This window comes from Paralichthys olivaceus, chromosome 1 (assembly GCF_024713975.1).
Source record: "Paralichthys olivaceus isolate ysfri-2021 chromosome 1, ASM2471397v2, whole genome shotgun sequence".
Taxonomy (NCBI): Eukaryota; Metazoa; Chordata; class Actinopteri; order Pleuronectiformes; family Paralichthyidae; genus Paralichthys; species Paralichthys olivaceus.
The window spans coordinates 9,501,052-9,523,747 of NC_091093.1; the positions used below are offsets into that span (position 1 = coordinate 9,501,052).

At 42.1% G+C, this 22,696-nt stretch overlaps 2 protein-coding genes and 1 long non-coding RNA gene across 17 annotated transcripts in view; 1 reads left to right on the forward strand and 2 right to left on the reverse strand.

Annotated features, from left to right (window-relative positions):
* The window catches only part of chd9 (chromodomain helicase DNA binding protein 9), a 77,209-nt gene extending 67,788 nt beyond the window's left edge, over positions 1–9,421 (reverse strand). For 6 of the 8 annotated variants that reach the window (XM_020079967.2, XM_069514462.1, XM_020079966.2 and 3 more), the window contains exons 1-2: positions 8,963–9,421; positions 2,139–3,801 (exon numbers count right to left, since the gene is read on the reverse strand). In XM_020079967.2, the coding sequence (XP_019935526.2) occupies positions 2,139–3,701 (1,563 nt within the window). In that variant the 5' untranslated portion in view covers positions 3,702–3,801; positions 8,963–9,421. Of the gene's footprint in view, positions 1–2,138; positions 3,802–8,127; positions 8,884–8,962 lie in introns of those variants that run through there. The other 2 variants (XM_069514128.1, XM_020079963.2) reach the window with 2 other exon arrangements.
* Positions 9,422–11,138: 1,717 nt separating this feature from the next.
* Positions 11,139–17,825, reverse strand: aktip (akt interacting protein). Of its 8 annotated transcripts, none has more exons than XM_020080284.2 (10): positions 17,622–17,825; positions 16,798–16,922; positions 15,059–15,270; positions 14,789–14,853; positions 14,470–14,570; positions 13,635–13,723; positions 13,247–13,345; positions 12,954–13,061; positions 12,753–12,813; positions 11,139–12,646 (listed from the first exon to the last, which is right to left on the reverse strand). In XM_020080284.2, the coding sequence occupies exons 2-10, from the start codon at positions 16,843–16,845 to the stop codon at positions 12,539–12,541; spliced, it is 891 nt and encodes a 296-aa protein (XP_019935843.1). In that variant the 5' UTR covers positions 16,846–16,922; positions 17,622–17,825; the 3' UTR covers positions 11,139–12,538. The 8 variants fall into 8 exon arrangements, with proteins under 8 accessions (XP_019935843.1, XP_019935844.1, XP_019935846.1 ...); XM_020080285.2 differs by having other exon boundaries at positions 16,798–16,919; positions 17,622–17,805; XM_020080287.2 differs by having other exon boundaries at positions 15,059–15,267; positions 16,798–16,919; positions 17,622–17,800.
* A 1,853-nt stretch (positions 17,826–19,678) lies between these two features.
* LOC138405587 (uncharacterized) lies at positions 19,679–20,058 on the forward strand. The gene is made up of 2 exons (XR_011239381.1): positions 19,679–19,804; positions 19,917–20,058. It is a non-coding gene; the product is annotated as an uncharacterized lncRNA (long non-coding RNA).
* The last annotated feature ends 2,638 nt before the right edge of the window (positions 20,059–22,696 follow it).

Below are 22,696 nucleotides of genomic sequence, written 5' to 3' on the forward strand. Positions count from 1 at the left end.
GCAGACATCTCTGACACACCATTCTTCACTTCCTGACTAGTCATAGTATAAAAAGTGGCTGCTGACTCACTTAAGTACAGGTAAGCAATACATAGTGGGTCATGCAGCCCAGAACTACTTCCTCAGATAAAGCCACTTACAGCTCATACATATTGTTGAAATGATTCCCGGACAGCCCAGAGTTCTACCCACATCTGTTGATTTGAATTTAGATCCATTGCAACGGAGTCCATCGCATTACTTTTACTCAATTTAACCTCTGAACACAGTAACCTGGGACAACTATTCTATCTTGAACCCCGGGTGCTCATCACAGCTGCAGCTGACCATTACAACCATTGGCAATCCTAATTAGCCACATTCACTGCGGGGGAGTGAAGAGTGGGCAGCTATCTCCTGATGCCTTGCCTGTTCAGCAAACACACTATCAGCAGGCTCTTCACACATCAGTGCACATGAATAGCACAGTCAGCCTGTAAGCATCAACACGGGCTGGATGTTGACACAGACAGGGAGAGGCTCGTTCGTATGGCTGTGGTTCACAGCCCAATTCAATCAAGGACCTTTACAGACAGGCAAATAGGTTGTGTGGATGAACTCTGGTTTAGGCAGGCCGCCAGTTTTGTTGTTGCCTACAGCCTGTTAGGGGATAGTTGGGGCAGTGCTCAACACACAGGTTGTGTTTTGGCTCATAGACATAGGTTTGTTTTCAGAAGTAGAAGGACATAATGGGTCTGTGGCCACTCAGAGAGCCCAGTTTAGAGAGATCTAAATTACTGACTCACACGGTAAATGTAAGTGTCAATCCTGTTTGCCACTCTTGGGTAGGTGCTGATACAGAAAATGTGGTACTGGTAAAAAAATGTCAACTACAGTTTAGTTTTTTTTTCAGTATGTTGAGATATCATTTTTTTCAGTAGTGGGCCATACCAAACACAAGTGCTCTTCTGATATAAATGTGTGAATAATTGTGCATTTGTCTAGTTTAAATTAGAGATAATCGGTTTCCACTGCCTTAAAAGACAACATGTACAATTGTAGTTAAACGTGTGAATCTTGCATTAACACTGCTTGAATCTTATCAAAAAGAACCCATGGATGTACTGATATTCATGTCCTTTTTATTTGAAATGTTCACACCATGATGAAACGTCTGCCGCTTTCGCTGCTGACCATGCGTCACTTGTGGGCCAGGAGGATGTGTGGATGCTGCTAAGTTACCAGCCAACTGAGGTCCAGGAACTGCCTGAAGCCTGTTACAGCCAGCTAATGCATTCGCTCAACCTCCCCCTCCGCTTCTTTTCTCCCTCTCACTGCTCGTCCTCGCTGTCTCTTTCCCTCCCTTTCTTGCCTAAGCGCTCCTTTTTTCCATGAACTACTGCTCTCTCCATCCCCCGGACCCCCTCCCCCTCCCTCAAGTGCTAACCACTCTCCTTCACCATGCTATTTTCCTCCCGCCTGCTCTCTCACACGTGCACGCATACACACAGAGACTGTGGCAGCAACCACAACAGCGTGCAACCTCCCCCACACTCCAGCGAGGCAGTGTGCAAGTGCCTCTGGCTTGCCCTGACCCACATCTTGATATAGCCCTAAGTATGCTTACAGCTAAGTCCTGAAGACACTCCTGCCACTCTTAGCCTAATCAGGCCTGACCTGCTGTCGGCGAGCTGAGCAGGACAGGCTGGTCAGACCATTATCATTTTCAGAGGGCTTTCAGATGGCCCAAGGTACTGCCTCTCCACCTCCCCCCACTCCACCACTGATTGTAGGTTTGCTACTAGACAGGCACATGTTCTATCTGGGATAGTTGGTTAAACATTACATGAGTGACTGGATTCTCCTGTATAGTATACTATGTCAGCAAGGAAATGTTCTCCATTAGTAAAGCAAGCATTGAGCCTTTATTACAGCAAATGTCTTCACTAAATGTCAACTTATTAACCTTCTCTCCCCTCACTTCTCATCTATTATCTGGCCTGAGAACTAAAAAAGGTTAAGGACAGCTTGCACAGACTGTATTCATATAAATTAGAGCAGATAGAATTGTACTTTAGGGGGTTCTCTGCTAAAATACCCAGCCATGTATTTGCAATGCATTGTAGTTTTCAAGGATATAAAAGAAATAATGTTATTACCTTCTCTTCCCTGTACTCAACAGGTGGTGGTTTACTGTGCTCATGTCCCCTCTCCATGCTGGAACTGGCCCAGGAACAGTTGGATTCATCCTGCTGGCTGAGAGCAGCCTCCAGCTGGGGCAGTAGGTCAGGCAAGAGGTCAGGAGGCTCCAGTCCCTCCAAGTCTCCATCCTGAGCCTCTGATGTGAGGAGACCATCTCTCAAAGCCTGGTATCCATTAGTGTTGATGGCACCGCAGCTCCGAGGCTGTGCGGAGGGCAGCTGGCTGCCCATAGTTGGGTAACAGCTCATGGATTCACCAAACATCTCAGATGACCCACTGCTTCCTTGAGTTTCACCAGAACAATGTAGGGCCCGGAAAGGACATTCATCTACTTGGGTACCTGGGGTCTTAGTGTGCTGCTGATTCATAACTCCTGTGGATGGAAACTGACACACTGTCCCTGAGAGCTCAGATACTGTGGAAGTGAGAGATACACTGGTGGTGAGAGTGGGCCCTGAGGCTTTGGACAAAGATTGCTGATTGAGACTGGGTATTTCAGGCTCTCCAGGGTAAGCAGGGTACGGAGCCAGTTGGTAAGCAGGGGCAGAACTGACTGAGCATGTGGGCAGGGAGAGAACCATAGATGATGAATGCATGGGGAAGGGCAGGTTCGGCTCTTCCAGTCCTGACCCAGAGAAGGCCTGGCCTACTGAGGTCAAACGGTAGGAACCATGTTGCTGCTGATGTTGCTGTAAGCAAGTCCCACTCAGAGAAGCATTCTGACTATCCAAATAAGACTTGTTTGGCAGAGCCCTTGATTGGAATCTCTGTCCTCCTACAGATAGTTGGTGCTGAGCCCGCTGTTGACTATGGTGAACTTGCTGACTTCCCTGGTGAAAAGAGAAATTGTGATGCTGCTGTTGCTGCAGGGACATAGTCTGTGTGTTAATTTGTTGGGACTGGCACTGGTTTAACAGCTGTTGCTGATGACTTTGCTGTTGTTGCAGCTGCTGCCTCATTCTGTGCTGCTGCTCCTGTTGTGGATTACGGCAGGGTTGATGTTGTTGCTGTTGTATATGTTGTCTGACATTAAGTTGCTGCTGCTGATGACAAAGCTGTTGTTGCTGATGTTGCTGTTGTTGAGATACAGGGTGGAACATATTCCCATTCTGGTCTTGGTTGCCCCACATTGGACTGCTACTGTTACAAAAGAGCCCATTGGACTGAGGCACTTGGCTCATGGCTGCATTGTGGTACTGGCCATGCTGCTCTGGCATTGTGCTGCCACCTCCAGCACCTGTGCCTCTATGACCAGAAAATGTTTGCCCTGTAATATTCTGTCCCTTAATGCCAATGTAGTGATCTATCTGTTGACCATAAGTGGGCATCACTTGTTGGGTAGAAACTGGTGGCATTATGTCTTGCTGCTTTCCTGGACCCAGAGGCTCCACTTGGTGGAGGGGCTCAAAATCAGCACTGAGGTTCAGCTCATCCACAAGTGATGGTGCTGTTGGAAACTCATCCTCGTCCAGTCCTTCCAAACCTCCAACAAAGAGGCTGGGATCGTCAAAGAATTCCATGATAGAGCCCAGAGGCTGACTGGAACTTTTGGAACGTCACTGGATCCAAGCTGGTCCCAATGAGTCTTAGTTGTTACAGCATGTTCATTATATTGTGTCCCTGTCCAAAAACAAAAAATATGAATATAAAACATTAACATCAGATTAAGACTACATAATGAACAGTCTAGAGAAGGATCACATCTTAGTTTGTTAAGAAAACATTCCAGTAAACACAACAGTTTCAGTCTGTGATTTCTCAAGTATTTCTCTATTTGCTCTATTTCTCTTTATCATCCTTTTAATCAGTAATATATACTCAGTAGGTCAGTAGAATGACATGATTTCCCATCTGATGTTAAGAAAGCTCACAAAAGGCAGGCAATGACTAGGTCAGAAGGAAATTTGGTGCTGTCAATTATCTGTCAGTGCTGCCTTTCATGTGTGTAGCAAAGCAGCTGGTGCAAAGCAACCGCCAGCCACCAGCAGGTGCCTCTTCCTGTACCCTTCCCCTTTAACACACACATTCACACAAATGTACCTCAACCCCTCCACCCCCACAACCAATGAAGCGGCCTACCCTGCTGCTGCAGAATTTGTGAGAAGTGCAGACAGCTGATAGAATTTCAACAGCTAGGGACAGAAGCAGATGAGGCCCTTTAAGTGTGTGCTCAGTGTGTTTGTGTACGTGTCTATGTGTGTGTGGGTGTGTGTGTTCTGCAACCACAGACCGGCGGTGGGTGACAGAAGCTTACCCAGGTCAGTCATTATATGCTGACTTGCTATGCACACAGGCACACATGCAAAAATAAGCAGACATTTTTTTAGTCAGGACTATCTATGGATGCTTTTTTATTGTTTTTTATGGATTAATATACATTTCAAATGACCAAAACCACACAAAACTTCACACAGCACCGCTGCAGAAAGGCAGGCACACAGCCCCTTCTGTCACTAGCAGCTGATCACATGAACACACTGACAACACTGAGCATAAAACTAACTTAACATGGCAAGTGCTGCTACTGAACGGCCTTTGCAACCAGTTTTATTTGAAAATGAAAAAGGCTAAAGTGCTGTTTGGGTGCATTTTGCATACAAGGCAAACCACCACGGACAGACTAAGGATGTTGATAAGCAAACAATGTGATGATGTCGAGTAGCACAACAACCCGGGTGAATTTTGACAGGTCAGCTCCTGTTTCAACAAAATTGAAGTATTAAACAGTTATTATATGTTACATGTTAACGTTAGCAATTGGACCATTAGCCATTAGCCGATAGCCACATTAGCCAACTGTTAATTAATAGTTAAGCTAGCAGCTTTGGCTAATACTGAAACAACTAACGTTAATATGGGAGCTGGACATGATGGTTTACAAAGTAATGAGTATTTCCCTTGGTATGGGTATAGAGTTTAAAATTCTAGTAACTATTACTATAACTAACAAGGAAAATGAGTAACTCAGATTCAAACAGGAGGTCAGAAATGTGTCCTGTGACTACATCATAGAAGTGGCCTAACATCCTTGAATCCAAATACACAACATATATATTCAGAGAGAGAGTCAGAAAGTGAATATTGTCAACATATTTGCCTAAGGCTGAGTAGAGTCAGCAGACAAGCAAAGCACACAGCAGCACAATGTGCAGAACTTTTAGAAGAGCAGGTAACACTGAAAGCTTCAGTTTACATTTTTGACAATCAACCTGCAGACCATGAAAATCTTCATTTGTTTCCTTTAGCCCTCCCATCACACAAAAATACAACCAACACCAAACAACGGTGAAAAAGTTCGAAGATGACTGTACTCAAACATAACAGTTTGGGCACCAGCTTGTATCCTCCAACAGCACCTCTTCTGGTTTGTGCACACTTCTTCACCGAGATAAATCGGACGTTAAGTTTTTTTCCATAGTTTCCTGCAGAATACCTCATCTTTACCAACAGTCGCAGTAATCTCCCCCCAGGAGCCATCTGAGAATCTCTTAGCTCCTTCAATGAAGACATTAATGATATGTATGGACCGGCCATGCGCAGCGTGCACCAACTGACAAAAGTTAAGAGGTGCGTGACCAGCCGAAACGAAACTGGCACCTAAAAGTTCAAGTCTTCTTGGAAGGCTGAAAAAGCATTGATCATTTTAACAGTTGCAACACAAACCCACAATGAATGCCGCCCCATCACGCCTTCTTTGCAGTCATTTTTTTCCAAAGCAACATTTTAATGATACAATTTGAAAGAGCGATATATAATGGTTGTGAATTGTACCGTGCTTCACAGTGAAGCCCAGCTCACGTTGAGTGAGGAGCGGTGGAAATCCAAACTACAAGTGCTACATGTAAATGCAATATATAAGTGCAACTAAACTTTAATGTTTTTGTTTTGTTTTTTTAAATATCAACACACATAGTTGACGATGGTTATTACACATCATCTTCTTAACCAAAGTGTAGTCGGAAGATGTGAAGACTTTCTGCTGTCCTTTTGTCAATGGGGAGCTCGTTCAACCATTTAGGAGCCAGGACAGCAAACAGTTGTGATATTGCCTAATCCGTTGGCAGCACGGTACGCACGTACTAGTGTCTTGAAATGGATGCGGGCAGCCACTAGTAACCAGGGAAGGGAGCGGAGGAGCGGTGTAGTGTGAGTGAACTTAGGTTGGTTGAAGACCAGAGCGTCTGCATTCTGGATGAACTGCAGAGGTCGGATAGAACTAGCAGGCAGACCAGCCAGGAGGGAGGTGCAGTAGTCTCGGCGTAAGATGACCAGAGCCTGGACTGGAACCTGTGTTGCCTGGTGAGTTATTTACTGTGTTTACATTTCACATAAAAAATATGTTCATTTTCTTTCTTCTATAGATCAATACACTTTGTTGTTTTGTTTTTTCCTTTTTATTTGTAGGTAATAAAGTAAGTTTTTAGTTAAACTCTAAAATATCAAGCCTAAACAACATTTCCTTGTCATATGGGTTTGATAACAAGAGTTAAGGAATCATTCCAAATTATTTTTTAAATCAGCCAATATAGCAGTATTGGATTTTTTTTACACTACAATATCAATATTACCCCCTAAAAATGTATATTCAGGCTCTTCTACTTTCACACCAGTTGTACTGCAGCTAATTCAAAGCTTGAGAGTAGCTTCATGAAGTCTATATTTTATGTCTCATACACTTCAGTATGTTGTCATATAGCAAGGAGGTAAATTAGCACATGTATTTAGAACATAGGCTAAGCTGCTGAGAATTAACCTTTTCCTTATATTAGTATTTTCTTTGCTTTCAGTATGGGTCCTGTTTATAAAGGAAACGTGTGACTGTCCCACTTAGATGTTTAGGCAACATAATGACGATTTATGTTATATACCATCAACAAGTGAAATGGGAGGCATGTGAAATTAAGTGTCTCAGAAGAATGTATGCATAATGGCCACATCTGAACAGTAGAATATTACAAATTTCCAAGTCACACTGCCATGATAATTACACCATCTCAAATTGGGATTTGTGCCAAACATTGACAACATCTTTGATGCTTGGATCATTTTCATTTAATGAACACAATGTATTCAACCCATTCAGTTCCTTTATCTTATTTGAAACTTGGATGGCACTCAGTAGAGCGCATACCTCCGCCAAGGTCCAACAGTCCCCTTATGAAACCGTATTTAAATCCACTACATCTGGATTTGTATTTGGATCAGCACCAAATTTCACACACAGGAAAATCTGTCTGCATGGTCCATGAACTGTACTCTGGAAATCAATGACAAAAGATCTAGAGTGGTAAAGAAAGTGAAACGAAAAATCCAGGATCCGCCCCTGATCTGGATTAGCGCCAAACTTTTATGAATTCATTCCAGACCCAAACTATCCTTCCACCAAGTTTCATAGAAATTCTGTAGGTTTTGCATGACAAACTAACGCTGATGAAAACATGACCTCCTTTGCAGACGTAATGGTTTCCAACAACTGTTTTGCAGCTTGTGTCTTGTTGGTGACATTCAAAATAAGATTGAAGCCAGGGTGTACTCTTGTTGAAAGCTGACAGTGCACTCCAGCTAGAACGACAATAATAAATTGGAGGTATAAGAAATTAAAACTGATCAACTGTGTTTGATCAATAACACATGATCATATCACCACATCTGCCATGTCCCCTGAATCAATGCAGCCCATTTTACCAAGCCTGCTAGCCAAAGCTGAGCCACTGCTAACCTATAAACAGCCCCATGTCGTCCAAAGGAACCCACCGTGTCCTCCAGCCTCTGTAGACTCCCAGCTGTTTCCTTCATTATTGTGGATCATGTGAAGCATCATCCAAACACGTGCAGCTCCTAACATAAACAAGAGCTGTGTACACAAGTGCCCCGAGGTAGCCACTGAAACCTGGACCTGGTGTCATACAGGGCCTAACGAGAGTCAGTCAGCAGCATCAAACCTACCAGGGTGAAGAGGACTGAGGGGGTCATGCCTGGCGAGGAAGATGCAAAGGGATGAAAAGTGAAGTTGCTTTGAAACAAAGCGCTACTACTGCTCTCAACTCAGCGAGATGATCTTCGTGTTTCCAGATTGATGTCTCCCAGTGCTCACCACTGAAGTCAGCATCCCTCCGTGGCTTCCACCCCTGCTCGCTCGGTGCCTGTCGATCCAGCGAGGCAGCGATGTGTTGAGCCACTTGAAGCACAGACTGCTCGACAAGTGGAAACAGAATGAAGTGCACGTGGGACACTGGGTGTTAAATTAAAGAACATTAGCCCCCAGATGAGTCACACGTGCTCCAGTAAATCAAACACCCACCACCTCAGCAGCCCCAGGATCCAGAGAGGTGTCGTGACGCTTCCCTCAGCGAAGAGGAGGAGGAGGCCGGAGGTGGATGGAGAGGTCGACCGCCATGGTGTCCGTGATGATTACGGACTAGTTTGTTTGCGGACTTTTTTGTTTTCAGTCCCTCGCTAAAGCTGCTGAAGTGTTGGCGAACAGTTCCACGCGTCCACGTTGAAGTTCCTGCCGGGCCGGGCCGTGCCGGGCCGTGCAGACTGTGGCTGGTCGCTGTCAGTTCAGGACCACCATGACCGAGGAGGACTACTTTCAGAGCCGTGCGCGTCTTCTCTACCACCCGGCGAAACTGCGAGAAAGTGAGGGAGCACCCTCCGCCGTGCGCGCTACACTACAGCGCGGACAAGTTATTGAGGAAAGGTGGTTTCTACCGGGAAGATCTCTCTCTCTCACACACACACACACACACACACACTCTCTCTCTCTCACACACACACTCACCGAGCAGGACGGTGTCATCAAACAGCTGAGCTCCACTCTGCACTGTCAGGACTGTGACAGCTCTCCGCCTCAGTGGAACTCTCCGCTCGTCAGGTTTGTACCAGCCGAAGTGTAACGTCTCACCTGGGTCGACGCAGGCAGCGGAGCTCCGGGCGGAGACGCGCTGTTACCGGTGAAGTTGTGCGTGTGTTGTGACTTGTTCTCCCGCTGGTGACCGCTGCGCAGCGCCTGCTGCTGACGTGACCGCGATAACAGCGGATTTGCATATCAGTGAGCTCCTCTGTGATTGGACCGGAGGCAATTTGCGACAATGGCGCCTGTGGGCTGCGAGATGAACTCGCGGGGAGCGCGGCGGTGGAGCTGCTGCTGCTGCCGGTGCGGTGCCGCCCCGGGTCAGCGCCGGAGAGCGGCGGGTCGAGTCGTGTGCTCCTTTGTAAAGTGCCCGTGTTGACAGGAGAGCATAAGATGGCCGCGTCCGGGCCGCAGCCAATCAGGAGAGGGTTTACTTTCGCACATGGAGCGGACCCGCTGCTCAGCGCAAAAAGGACGAGAGCGCGCGGGCCGCTCTCGTCCGCGGGTGCACGGCGACCTCTGGTGGCTGAAAGCGACATGTCGCTCATTCCTATCTGTGCAGTACAATGGCACGTGGAACTCTATAGTTTCACTGTATATACTCTGTTTACACTGTATATACTGTATATACTCTGTTTACTCTGTTTACACTGTATATACTCTGTTCACACTGTTTACACTGTATATACTCTGTTTACACTGTTTATACTGTTTATACTGTATATACTCTGTTTACTCTGTTTACACTGTATATACTCTGTTTACACTGTATATACTCTGTTTACACTGTTTATACTGTATATACTCTGTTTACACTGTATATACTCTGTTTACACTGTTTATACTGTATATACTCTGTTTATACTGTATATACTGTATATAGTCTGTTTACACTGTTTATACTGTATATACTCTGTTCACACTGTATATACTCTGTTCACACTGTATATACTCTGTTCACACTATTTATACTGTATATACTCTGTTCACACTGTATATACTCTGTTCACACTGTTTATACTGTATATACTCTGTTTTTACTGTCTACATCCTGTTTAAAATGTATTTATACTCTGTTTACACTGTATTTATTCGGTTTATAGTGTCTACATCCTGTTTAAAATGTATTTATACTCTGTTTACACTGTATTTATTCTGTTTATAGTGTCTACATCCTGTTTAAAATGTATTTATACTCTGTTTACTCTGTATATATTACCTGTATTTTATTTATATCTTTACATTTCATAGCATTTATTTTGCATGTTTACTGATGCCAATTTGTATATTGTGTAAATATTTTGTATACATTTGTATTGTGTGTATTCTGTACATGTACTCTTTTTTTAAATTGTACTTTATTTTCTTATTTGGCATTTTACTGCATGTTTTATTCTACCTCTATTCTAATTTACTGTCTACCTTATTTTGAATATGTGCTGCTGTAACAAGTTCATTTCCCTGGAGTGGGATCAATAAAGTGCCTCTTCTCTTAGCTTATATCAAATATTTATTTATCGCTCCATACAAAGTTTTAATACAAGGTGCTTAACAATAGTCTAAATACAACAATAGAATACATTGCAACAATACAGCAATGAAATGAGCAATAAAATCAAATAAAGCAGATAGTTTAAAACAGAATTGATGAAGTGAACGCCAAGTTAAAGAGGTAGATTATGTTAATTGGTTGTGGTATCCTCATTGACCGCAGGTAGACAGCAGTACTTCTTCACTGTCTGTTCCTATATTCATCTTTTAGCATCGATTGAAACTGTTGCAATAAAAAATAAACCAGTACTTAAGATGTATCCTTTTGTGACATGTGTAGGATTATATGGAATCCAAGCGAACATAACTAGACACTGTAAACTTATTTTTCAATATTGATATTATATTATAACCTACATCTACTTAGGTTCATCCGATCTTTATGTACGTTGCATCTGACTTGGGACTCTTGGTGACAGAGCAATCATGAAACAGGTATTCAAAAACTAGGTGTAAAAAATTTCTGAAATGTCTTCCTATTATTTGTTTTTCTTCAGGCTTTGCTCGTGTTTAAAATTAAAACCCCTTTATGGTGAAGACAAATTGACTTGACTTTATTTGATCATTTTTATTGACTTCAGAGAAAAGCATTTCAATCTCATATCATCTATGCAGCAATATCTTTCACAAACCGGAGCAGGAACTGTCCCATACAGAACGCATTGAAACTCATGTCTGAAGATGCCTACAGCCCGAGTGGCCATGTGTGAAGCACACTGAGATTCTGTTACATCGGTGCCTTTCACAGCAGCCATAAATAAATCCAACAGGTTTCAGCATTCCATGTCTGCTATTCTAATAGAGCATATTATAAGAGGGGGTTCCCAGGAATCTTAAAATGTCTCTCCCACCACCCCCAATGTCCTAAGTGTAGCAATATTGAAAGTGGCTGAAGCCACTACAGGAGGAGACGTCACATGAAGTGATTTTGGTCTGGCAAAAAAAGAAAAGGGGCATCCTTGTAGGATTAATCTTCATCTGTGTGGCTAATAAGAAAACATTATCAAAATATATTTGAATCCTTTAAACCTAAAGTTTGTAGGTTTCCTGCAGTAACCATATTGACTTTAAGTATAGATCTGTAAGGCTGCTCAATTAACATTTGGAAAAAAATGAAACAAAATATGATATATTATATTAATAAAACCAAAGCCTTGATGCAGACATGTCTCTTAAAGTCAAACCTTAGCACAGCACCCATTACTTACACATCAAACCTTTAATAACCAAGAGCCAAAGGTACATAAAACATTCAAAATGATTCAAATCAGACAAAATAAAATACAAACTTACTCATTTAGTATCTCATTTTAAAACCACATTTGCCTGTTCTGCTTCGTATATATTAGGAACTATGTAAGACAATAGAAGACAGACAGTAGAATTTAAAAGAAATCATCATCCAATAAGAAACGAATATAAAACATAACAACCTAATTGGGTTTTGGGAGAGGTGTGAATCAGGAAGTTTCTCTCACACTCCTGTGACCACAAACATTCCAAGTCTGACAAATAAAACAGTCCTGAGCCAGTTTCAACAAGTGGTAGAAGATGGTATAGTCCACTTTTACTCACTGTATGAAGACAAATTGCTTTGCTCATACTTTTCAGCTCCTTTTCGGACAGTATGATATCACCAAGCCCAACGTGTGCATGGATCCGAAAATCTAAATGAGAAAGCTCTTTGATTGCATCACAGCCTAAATGATGTTGCTGAGACATCCATTTGTCTTTGTCGATTTACATATGATACAAACTTTGTTTCCTTATTCTAAAGCTGTTTGAGGAGATGCCTACAAAGCTTAAAGCTGAGCAATAACATGGAGATTTAATATAAAGTTCTCCCAACTGTTCCACGGATCCAGTTCACATAAGACAGCGGAGGGCAAGCCAGTGGCACGGCATCTGATGCTTATGCTTCCCTCTAGTGGCCACTGAAGCGACAGTGCAGGTTCAGCTCTGGGGAGGGCTGTCGTCTTTGCTGAAGGGCTGCGTCGATCCGGGCTTCACCCAGGACAGCCCCGACACCTGCATTCCCTTGTGGTGATCCTCAGGCCGTCTCTAGGGCAACAAGGCAAATTCACAGTTACATAACAGGGACGGCTCAACCAAACGAGGTGCGTGAGCAAAAACCAAACCCTTAAAGGAGCCTACACTCAAGTCTTACTTTGCATGTGAACATGCGCTCTTTTGCTTCCTCATGAACAGCTGGGTTCCATGGAGAAAAACTGAAACCAATAGAGAAGAGTTTGTCAGACACTTTTAACCTTTAGCATCTCATGGTACCTATTCACATACACACAGAACTAGTGTGTATTTTGTGGATGTGTTGGTTGTGGTATGGAAAGAATGTGGACAGTTTACCAACCTTATTGCGTAGGGATCATCTATCTTGGGTTGGTCAAAAAGATGACTGTTGCATAGTTTCACACTATCCACCACTTTGCTTTTGAACAGCTGCACATCCTTTTCATATCTGACAGGAAAATGTGTTGGTGGTCAATCAATGAACAAATGATCCTTTCCACAAAGCTTTTCTGTTCTGTCAACTTTTGACACTGACTTGTTACAAAAAAGCTAAATAAAAAGGCTAATTGTTTCATAATTTGATTAAGCTATTACATCAGATAAAAGCAGGTTAAAGAACATTAAGACACTTACAGCACAGCAGCCTCTGGGTTGAGTGGTTCTGTGGTATTAATCTTGTAGAAAATTGTACGTGCGTACATCAGGACTTGCCAGATGTGATTGTGATTTCGTCTACAAGAACACAACATATGGGGTTGGCAATATTATTTGACCTTTTGGGGAGTACAGTGTGTTCACAGCCTAAAATATTCTCTGACTGAATTAAAACACCATGCTGAATACGTTTTAATTTTCTGTTTACTCCAAAATTAACATTGCACTGAATGTCCAGCTGTGTACAAAGTCAAAGGGGAAGCACAGCCGAGCAGGACTCACTTGGGCTGCACAAATTAATACATTTAGTTTTCAATAAATTTGGACTTGAAAGTCACTTGCACAAGCAGAAAAACAGAAAACATACCTCCATTTGGTGAAAGCTCTTCTGACATCAAGCTCTCCAGACACAGGGTCAACAAGAGGGTGGAAGACTGGGATGTCAAATACTAATTTCTGAAAGCAAAGCAAAAGGAAGAAAATGGTCGAGAGTTTTCACCAAACATTCTTTCCTGGAAAATATTTTATGTCTGTTTTATAACACAAAGCTTACTTTCCATGATCACTGTTCAAATTACACATCTAGATGGCTCTGAACAGCACACTGATTTTGAGAAACTTTCAATTTCATATATGACTGAACACATTTCCCCAAATGACAGTTTTCAGACACTGCATCACTTTCCTAGACCCTGGCAGTTCTTCACAAAGAATTGGTTTGGTCTGTGTCAGTATCACAGGTGCACCTGCAGTTCAATCTCCAGTGCAACAGGGCACAGAGTGACGTGTACACAGACTAGAGAGTGAGAGACAGGTTCTTGGTGTGAGAGAACTGTATTGAACGTCCCTCATGGGTCACCCACAGCTGCAGCTGAAACAATGAGGTCTAGATGTCTGTAAAAACATTATGGAAACTAGTGCAAGCATGTGAGAGGGAGTGACCAAGCGAGCATGAGCTCTACAAGGAATCAACCGAGCAAGAATACTAATTTCGAGATCTCTTAAATTATTATGGGTAATTTTTTTGGTTCATATGAAACTGTGGACTGACAAATTGGAATATCGGGAGCCGGCTGTTTAGATAATTAAAGGGAAACACTGCTTTCGCAGACCTGGAACATGATACAATGTTTTTATGTCTTTTAAGTTTATTTTTTGTTGTAACAGTACAATAATCATTTTGTCAAAATTACATCACTCACAGGACACTCCCCATCTGGATAGTTATCTGGAATATACACAGTGAATTTGAAGACTCCATCCTGGTACAAGCCATGTCTGATGAATATGACCCCAAACCACACTAGAGAGAGACACACAAAGTATTTCAGAAAATGTACTTTTAAGAATAACTTTCAGCACAGTTTATAATAAAAATCATATTTTCTGTTGAGTCTTGTGGAACATTTTGACATTGTTTACGAATGTTTCACATTGCAATTTAGAAAATATGGGCATTTGATTTATATGATAAATATGAAACATTACAAACTACAGGAGCATCAAAGAGAGGGTCCTTACTTAGTGCTGACTTGTAGGATGGTTGAACATAAATTCCAGGGAGTTTCTGCTTAATCACAAGTGTGCTGCAGGTCACATGGCAAGAAGTTAGATCAAATCAAGAGGGAAGATAACAAATGCATGAAACACATTTTAGTCGTGGGTTAATGAAACTAGAAGGCATGCTGTGATACCAACACATTTTTTTATATTAGACCATGTACAAACACAGAACACAACATGAAAAAGGCCAAAACTGAATCTTTATCCTCTGATTGGACCAGTACTTACAACTCAGCCAGTAGAGAGTACTCCAGGTAAAAAGGGCCATAGGAGGCATGTGTGCCATTGGCTGACTGGGCTGGAGTGCCCAATGAAGCAGGCTTGGTAATGGGGGTGGCATTCTTTGGAATGGGAGGAAGCTGCTTTTTGCCCAGGGAAAGCCGGGCTGGGCTGGCTCTCTGCTCCCCATGCCCGCTTTGTTCCTCGTTGTCGGGTCTCTGCTGTTTTCATTGAAAAACATAAGAGGAATCTCAACACATGTGTAAAAATCTGTAGCTGTCTGACAAAGCTGTCAGTAGGAAGGTATTGGCAGCCATATTAGAGAAGGCAACTGTTTATGAGCCATTATGCACACTCAAGAGTAGCGCAATGGGCCAGGGTAGTGACCATGTGACCAAACTCTCAGGTTACACAGCCCGTCTGGTTTACAGCCATCAGGAAACACTGTCTAGACAAGACCATGCAGTCTGACATACACGATCATTCAGCTTACTGATGCTGCTGAGGATGATAAGAGTGTTTGGAGCGTCACTATATACAGTCAGCTCACTGCCAGAAAGCTAGCAGGAAGTTTCTGGTGACTGCAAGTATGTCAGAAATGCCTGACGTGAATAGTGCGTCGATTCAATAAACCTAGTCTGAACAGTTATTGAGGACGGACTTGACAACAGAATGTTTCTGAAATGTTCCTCTGACGAGGCAGGACAAAAATAAACTCACACCCACATGCAAGGTACATTGTTTGCCTCCTACCTCATCAGGGTGGCAACAGTGTGCTAAAATGTACCTTACCCCTCCCTTTTGTTGGCAATAAATGAATCTATTACAAGTTGTAATAAACCAGTTTTCAGCCATATGTATATTCTTGATTTATAATCCACACGCTCAACTTGAGTATGATGTTGCTGTTATACTCTAGACATTGTCAGTTTAGCAAGATGCCTAAGAAAATGAATGAATGAATGAATGAATACAAACTTGAGTGACGAGTACAGGCACATAAACAGATTGATCTGATTCTTTGGAGATATTTACAACTCTGTGGCATAGATCAAGTTTCATTGCCACTGTATTTTTTTTTCAGTAAACATACAAACATTGCATATGATGCTATTAGAACTTTAAAGAATCCATCCTTCTACCAGTAAAGTCAGCACACACATGAGCTTTCCCAATCCTACCTATACAACTTGTTTTTAAAGTTCAAAGGGGCAATTAAAATAAGAGTTGTCAGGAATTTACATATCACCTTCCAAACCCAAAGTATCACAAGGCCCCACATTACTTACTGATTACAATGATTGTGAGGTTACATGAAAATATTCGTTCTGATCAAAAAATGCGATGATTACAGACAGATGGACTGACAGACAAATGAAAGGACTGATGTAATTATCTCTATAATCCCCTAGATTATATGACAAGAGATAATGATGGGCAATGTCATGTTTTCAAAAGCTGGAACTGAATGTCTTGAGCAAATTATGAATAGATTAAGCACCATCAGTGAACAGTAAGGACGTATAAATGGCCTCGTGTTCAGTGCTACAAAGCACAGATATCTTCCATGTGTATTAGATTTCAGAGAAAGGTTGGCAAAGACTTATGAATTTGAAAAAGCTCATCTGCTTGCTTTGAGCCATTGACAACTTTGTTTACGATCAATAATATGCTTTCCCACACATGTATACGGACAAATTGTTCAGGTGTGTTGTTGCAGACCCTTTCTTCATTAAGTGTAACTTTACCTTGCGACTTGTATTGGCAGACATGCTCCAGAAGGGGTTTAAATTCATTACTCATTCAGAGGGTCAGATTGGTGTTCCTCTCTTTATGTAGGTCCCACCACACGTACTGCCGAGGCCATCCGCTGCTGTGACGGAACACAACACACATGACACATCAGACTGCTCACACACAGTGACAACTTCCACACAACACTGTTCTACTGTTACTCAGATAACTCTGCAGCCAGTTATCGTGGCAGCCTGATGGTTTCCATAAGAATATGTAAGTGCTGACAGTAAGCAGGGATGGAAACCTGAAAAAAAGATCGCTGCGGAATTATATAACATGAAGGATTGTTTGGGACAGCGCAGCTTCATGCTAACTTAGCTGTTTGATGAAGTATGCTAGCGTTAGCTGTTATGTTGTTATTGACATTCAATAGCCGACGTCTGCTGCGTAGCTAATGTTGAAAGATTGCAGCAAAGACCTGTGTTACAGTTTAAGTGAAATAAGCAGCTAGTGTCGTAGCATTTCTGACAGGACATCGAGTTATCGTGTTATTCGCCCCAGCCTGCTGCTACTGCTAATGCTAAGTTAGCAAACACGACTGACTTACGTCAGCTGCTTGCAAATGGTGTGACTTTCGCTGACACTTGTAAATATGATCGAGTGCTCTCTCCGGGAATATCAGTGTTCACCCGCGGCGCTGTCTCGCCTGTTTCCTTGCCTCACTTCATGACACCTACGGCGTTAGCCAAAGAAGCTACCTCCGGTGCTGCTAACAACTTAACTACCCCTTTAATTCGAGCCTCCACACGGAAGCAGGCGGAGTGGTGTGACTCACCGTGTTTGCTGTGTTGTCTACGTGTTTCTTTACCCGAGGTGTTAACGTGTGTCCGGATGTAACTCTCAACCTCACTGCTCTCAGCTGCTCGACATTACTCTGGGTGTCATCCCGGTGGCTAACCAGCTAACGTTAGCTAGCCAAATAATTTGACAGGCACAGAAGCCGGAGTTCAATCTAACTTAATGAGGGGGGCGTTTCGGTGTGTGAGTACAGGTTCTCATTGGTCTACGGGATGAGCGTCCTCGATGTTGATTTGCTGGCGGATCCGTCACGTAAAAAAGATTTTAAAAAACGTACTTTGCCACAAGATGAGAAGAAGTAGCTGATGGAACATTGGCTGAAAAACAACATTAACATCTCTGCTTGGGAAAATGTTAATACTGTAATTTTCAGAGTCATGATGTCCTGTCATTGAACAAGAAATGGCTCAGTTACATGAAGTCATTTAACCTGGGCGAAACAGATTTCCATTTCCATTTAGGGCATTTAGCAGACGCTTTTGTCCAAAGCGACTTACAATAAGTACATTTGTCACCAGAGAGAAACCACAACATATCACTGTCCATGGGGTAAAACGAAATATAGAACCAATTGTCAAGCCCTCATCTGAAGATCGTAACTGCTATTTGTGAAAGATTCTTCTAGTGCATAAGTGCTATGACTGAAGCGCTCATCATACGAACATACAAGTGCATACGGTTTTTAGTTGTTTTTTCTGGGGGGAGTCATGCTATGCAGGGTCGAGGTGAAGTCTGAACAAATGTGTTTTGAGTCTTTTGCGGAAGATGGAGAGCGATTCCGCTGTCCTGACATTGGTCGGGAGTTCGCTCCACCACTGAGGTGCCAAAACAGAGAAGAGTCGCGACTTCGCTGAGCGAGCTTTGTTTGCTCTCAGCGATGGGGGTACCAGTCGGCCAGCTGATGTAGATGAGCGAAGTGCTCTCGCTGGGGCATGTGGTCTGACCAGTGTTTGGAGGTAGATGGGTGCAGTTCCATTGATGGCCTTGAAGGCCAGCACCATCGTCTTGAATCGGATGCGGGCCCCAACAGGAAGCCAGTGGAGGTAACAGAGGGGGGGGGGGGTCACATGGGCCTGGAAACTGGCTAATTTAGTTTCAATCATTTAATTTAATTGTCTATTTAACACAAACCATTATGTTTCCCTAAACTAAGTATTGTTGTATATGTTGTATACCTAAACCCAACCAAACAGTGGCTGCAATCTTCAGCTCCTTAAGCTCCTCTAAAGTGAAGCCAAAGCGTCTTGATCGACACCTGGTGGCTGGCTGCAGTATAGGTCAAATTCCTGCTTCATTCATGTCAGTGGATGGGACGGGGATCAACCTAAATAGTGGACGTTAAATATATTTTTCTCAAAGATGAGTTCTATCATTTTATGTAGTTCACACTGATCCATCACACCGATGTGTGTTCAAGTGTAAGTTTTCCCTAGTAAGTCATTTAATGTTGTAAAAATGGCGTGAGTCATGATTGACTGTTGAGACTGACTTGTGATTAGTCGAGTGCGTGTGTGTATCGACAGGACGACTCTACTGCGGCTCCATCTCCCTATTGCTAGTGTACTGATTTTGGCTTTCTGGGGGAAAGTAGACATGTGTTATCCATCTTTCTGTACACCTTTTATATAATTTATGAAAAAAGAGAAGGTCAGTGTTTTACATATTTTGAAATACTTCACCTTTTATCATCTTTCCGGATACAGATTGAATTAATATTGTTTAACACACTTGGCCGCAATCTTACTCTCGGTGCAATCTGGCACAAAGTGGTATGCAAGCGTATTTGGTAGTTTCAGATGCAGCTGTCACTTATCCATCCAGCCCCCGTGTTGTTTTAACAGTATGCACCCTTCAAAATTGTGTGATTGAACAATAAAAACAATAAAACCTTTACTTTAAGGGAGCATTATCAAGATAGTAAGTACTGTATTTGCATGGGCACAGTGCACATACAGTCTGCATGTGAAGTGTTTCCTCTGCAGTGAAACATTCGTTCTCACTACAAATCCACCATTATAATAACAATCCACCAAGGTCCAAGCCACCTGTGTTTTAAAGAGGAACGGAGACGCCACTGTGATTGGTTTACTTATAAACTCTTTCTTTGTGTCCCTAAGGACTCAAGACCTGAACCTTCACAAATGTAACAGACATCAGCTTGTAAGTCAGTGTGACAGATAACAAGGGCTTCAATATTTTAAAAAGAATGGCTAAGTTTGGAAGTTTTTAAACTCTTTTTTGAAACTGTTATTTTTGTTTACTTTCTTCACAGCCAAGGTGGAGTGACCAACTGCCTTATATCCCCATCCTCCAGGTTCTTTTTACAGAGTGGACGAGAGGCCATTTTTAAATAATTAATTTACCATTGTTTTTGAAATATTGCCTTATTAAGCAAAAATAAAAAAATGAATATGGCCAATATTGACCTTTACTGCAGCCAGCAACAGTTAGCGATTTAGACGCTTTGGTTTCACTTTTGCAGAGCTTTCATGTCATCCATCTTTACATTCAGTCTGTGGTTCACAGTGAGACAGCCCTCAACAACTTAACAAGAACATGCCTCAAAAATGGGAAACCTTGAGGGTGGACATTGGGACTGGACCCAAGTCCAAACCTTTAGACCCATGTGTCTGGTGAAGTCACCTTTTTTTCTACCGTTTAAATAGCAAATGTGGATTTAAAAAAATCACATTTTCTGAAGGTTAAAAAAAGCTTTCTTATAACTGGAGTCTAGCCAAGTTGTAGGTTGGCCGATAGAAATCAACCAATACGAGCCTTTCACAGACATATTGTTATCACTGTTTATGTCTGTTTTCAATAGATCTATTGGAGGATGTAGCCTTAGCAAAAAGGTTTTACTCCCCAAAATTGGTTGACCCCAAATAATCCACATCAGTCAGGCTTTACTTATAGTTAGGACTCCAAAGTTATATTATCTGCTCTTCTATGTTTTCCTTCAGTTTTTGACTAAAATTGACTAAGACGCCCCCGGAAAGTGTTTAGAGGCACTTTGATAAACATAAACAAACGTGCACTTCTCTGTCGCCTTCATTTTAATATTTTGGTGTACTGCACAGCAGAAGTCCCTTGAGGGTGAGGCGTATCCAAGCCATCTGTGTCACACATTTCTTTAGTTTTGACCACGCTTCATTGGCAGTTCATTCTGTTGATTGATTGATTTCCTAACAATTACACCTAATTATTTTTCAGGGTAAGAAAAAAAAATCTAATTTAATGCATGGGTGCTTGCATTAATTGGGAGAAATGACTTTGTCCAAGTTTCAGAGTAAATACAAATTATTGACTTCATTATTGTTATCTGATTGTATATGGTCCCAAGTACACTTCACTGACAAAGATAATTTGTGTCCTGCCGGCCGACGATGCAAGGTCACCATTATTCTCTTGGCACGTGCAAATCAAAATCCACCTCAAAACAAATAAGTTGATGCCGGATTTACCTTCATCGACATTGAGATAAAGTGTGACACAAACAAGGTTACAAATATCCACACCATTGCTTTTGTAATGAGTTTTTTGTCTCTGCCATTGATTCTTTATTTAATCAGCTATTGTGACCTTGTTTGGTCAAACAAATATATTAATGGATGCAATTAAAATGGGGAGATTGGATTAACTAATTGAATGTGTGACCGTTGGAGCTGGATTTCTTTTGTACTTTTAAAATTGTAAAAGCCTTTGTTTAAAATGTTCTAATTTATATCAACAGAATCGAAACATAGATAGTGAAATAGGATATTTCATCATCTGACTGTTCGTCTCTGAAAGATTTATGGCCTGTGTTCTGTTTTCAGCAGTATTTTACAGTTAAATACGTTCAGCTGGTGCCTGAATTCAAATTTAAAATGAAATATGTTCCTTCTGTCAGTCCATTCCTTCAGAGAATTTTAGGCGTGCACATTCAGATCTAAAATTTGGTTTAAATGACAGTTAAAAATTACAATTGGAAGTCCCAGGTGAAACCTGTCTTGACAGCGCGGTCATAAAAAAGGAAAACGGATGACTCCATGTCCAAATAATCCGTAATAACAATGTTAGTTTGAATAAAGAAAGCCAAATCTAGATTCAAATGTAATATTCATTTAAAGAAATATGAACAACTGGGGAGTAAAGGTTAAAAAAACATCAGCCAAATCCTTCATATAGCAATAGTCTTTCCTTATCCTCGAGGCTATGGCCTGGCCAAAACCTCAATGCAGCAATTATTTGCTGTAATGACTGCAGTTCAAATAAGCCTGGAGATTTTATTAAACCAAATGAGAGAATCATCTGTGTATTATCACCTTGTGATTGACAGTGACAAGTGTTGGGCCGGCTCAGAAGTGAGCATGATGAAGAAGCTCTCTGCAAAGCTCCCGATAATGTTACCCCTGATAAAGTTGCCTGGAAAACCTCAGCCAGCAAACCGAGGGAAGGGAAAACTCTGCGCATATTAATTCCAATTGTCAGATCCCTCCAGTGGGGGAGTCGGGAGGGTAATCTGTCAAGCAGCCCTGTCCGCCCCTCTATTCACTGACTGGCATTTTACACAACTAATGAAAAAGAAATCCATTGTGCTGATCATATGCATAGATTTCACTCTATAATAATGATGAAATAGAAATATTCATAATAAAAGTAAAGGTCACTCACTGCTGCAGCTAAGCTTCCTAAGCTGCAACCTTTGGAGGAGCAGTTGTCAGGTTCCAGTTATAAAATAGGAAAAAAAGGGAGAGGCATCAAGTTTTAACCCTGCAGAGGCCAAGAGGTGAGACATTGCAACCAAGCTGCTGCTATGTACTATAGCTCATTGGTCATTGTTCTTCTATCCCGACACCAAAACACACAAACATCTGCTCAAAGATGGATCCAGCAGGTCAGCCTCCTCCAGCGTCCAGCAGACAGGTTAGAGGTCAGTCACATAGCCACGATTTACACAGTCTACTCTCTGACGTACAGTATCAAAGCCAGTGTACACATTCTTCAGGGATTTGTCTCGTGTAGTCAATAAAATAATAAAATACAGGGAACTAAGATTGTCTGCCTCTCATC

Excerpts from the sequence above, each read along its gene's own strand:
- aktip (XM_020080284.2), bottom strand. The coding sequence starts at position 16,845 with ATGAATTTAAACCCCTTCTGGAGCATGTCTGCCAATACAAGTCGCAAG. Across the intron at positions 14,571-14,788 it reads ATCCTACAAGTCAGCACTAA|TGTGGTTTGGGGTCATATTC; the intron begins GTAAGGACCCTC and ends GTCTCTCTCTAG. Across the intron at positions 13,062-13,246 it reads AACCCAGAGGCTGCTGTGCT|ATATGAAAAGGATGTGCAGC; the intron begins GTAAGTGTCTTA and ends TTTTCCTGTCAG.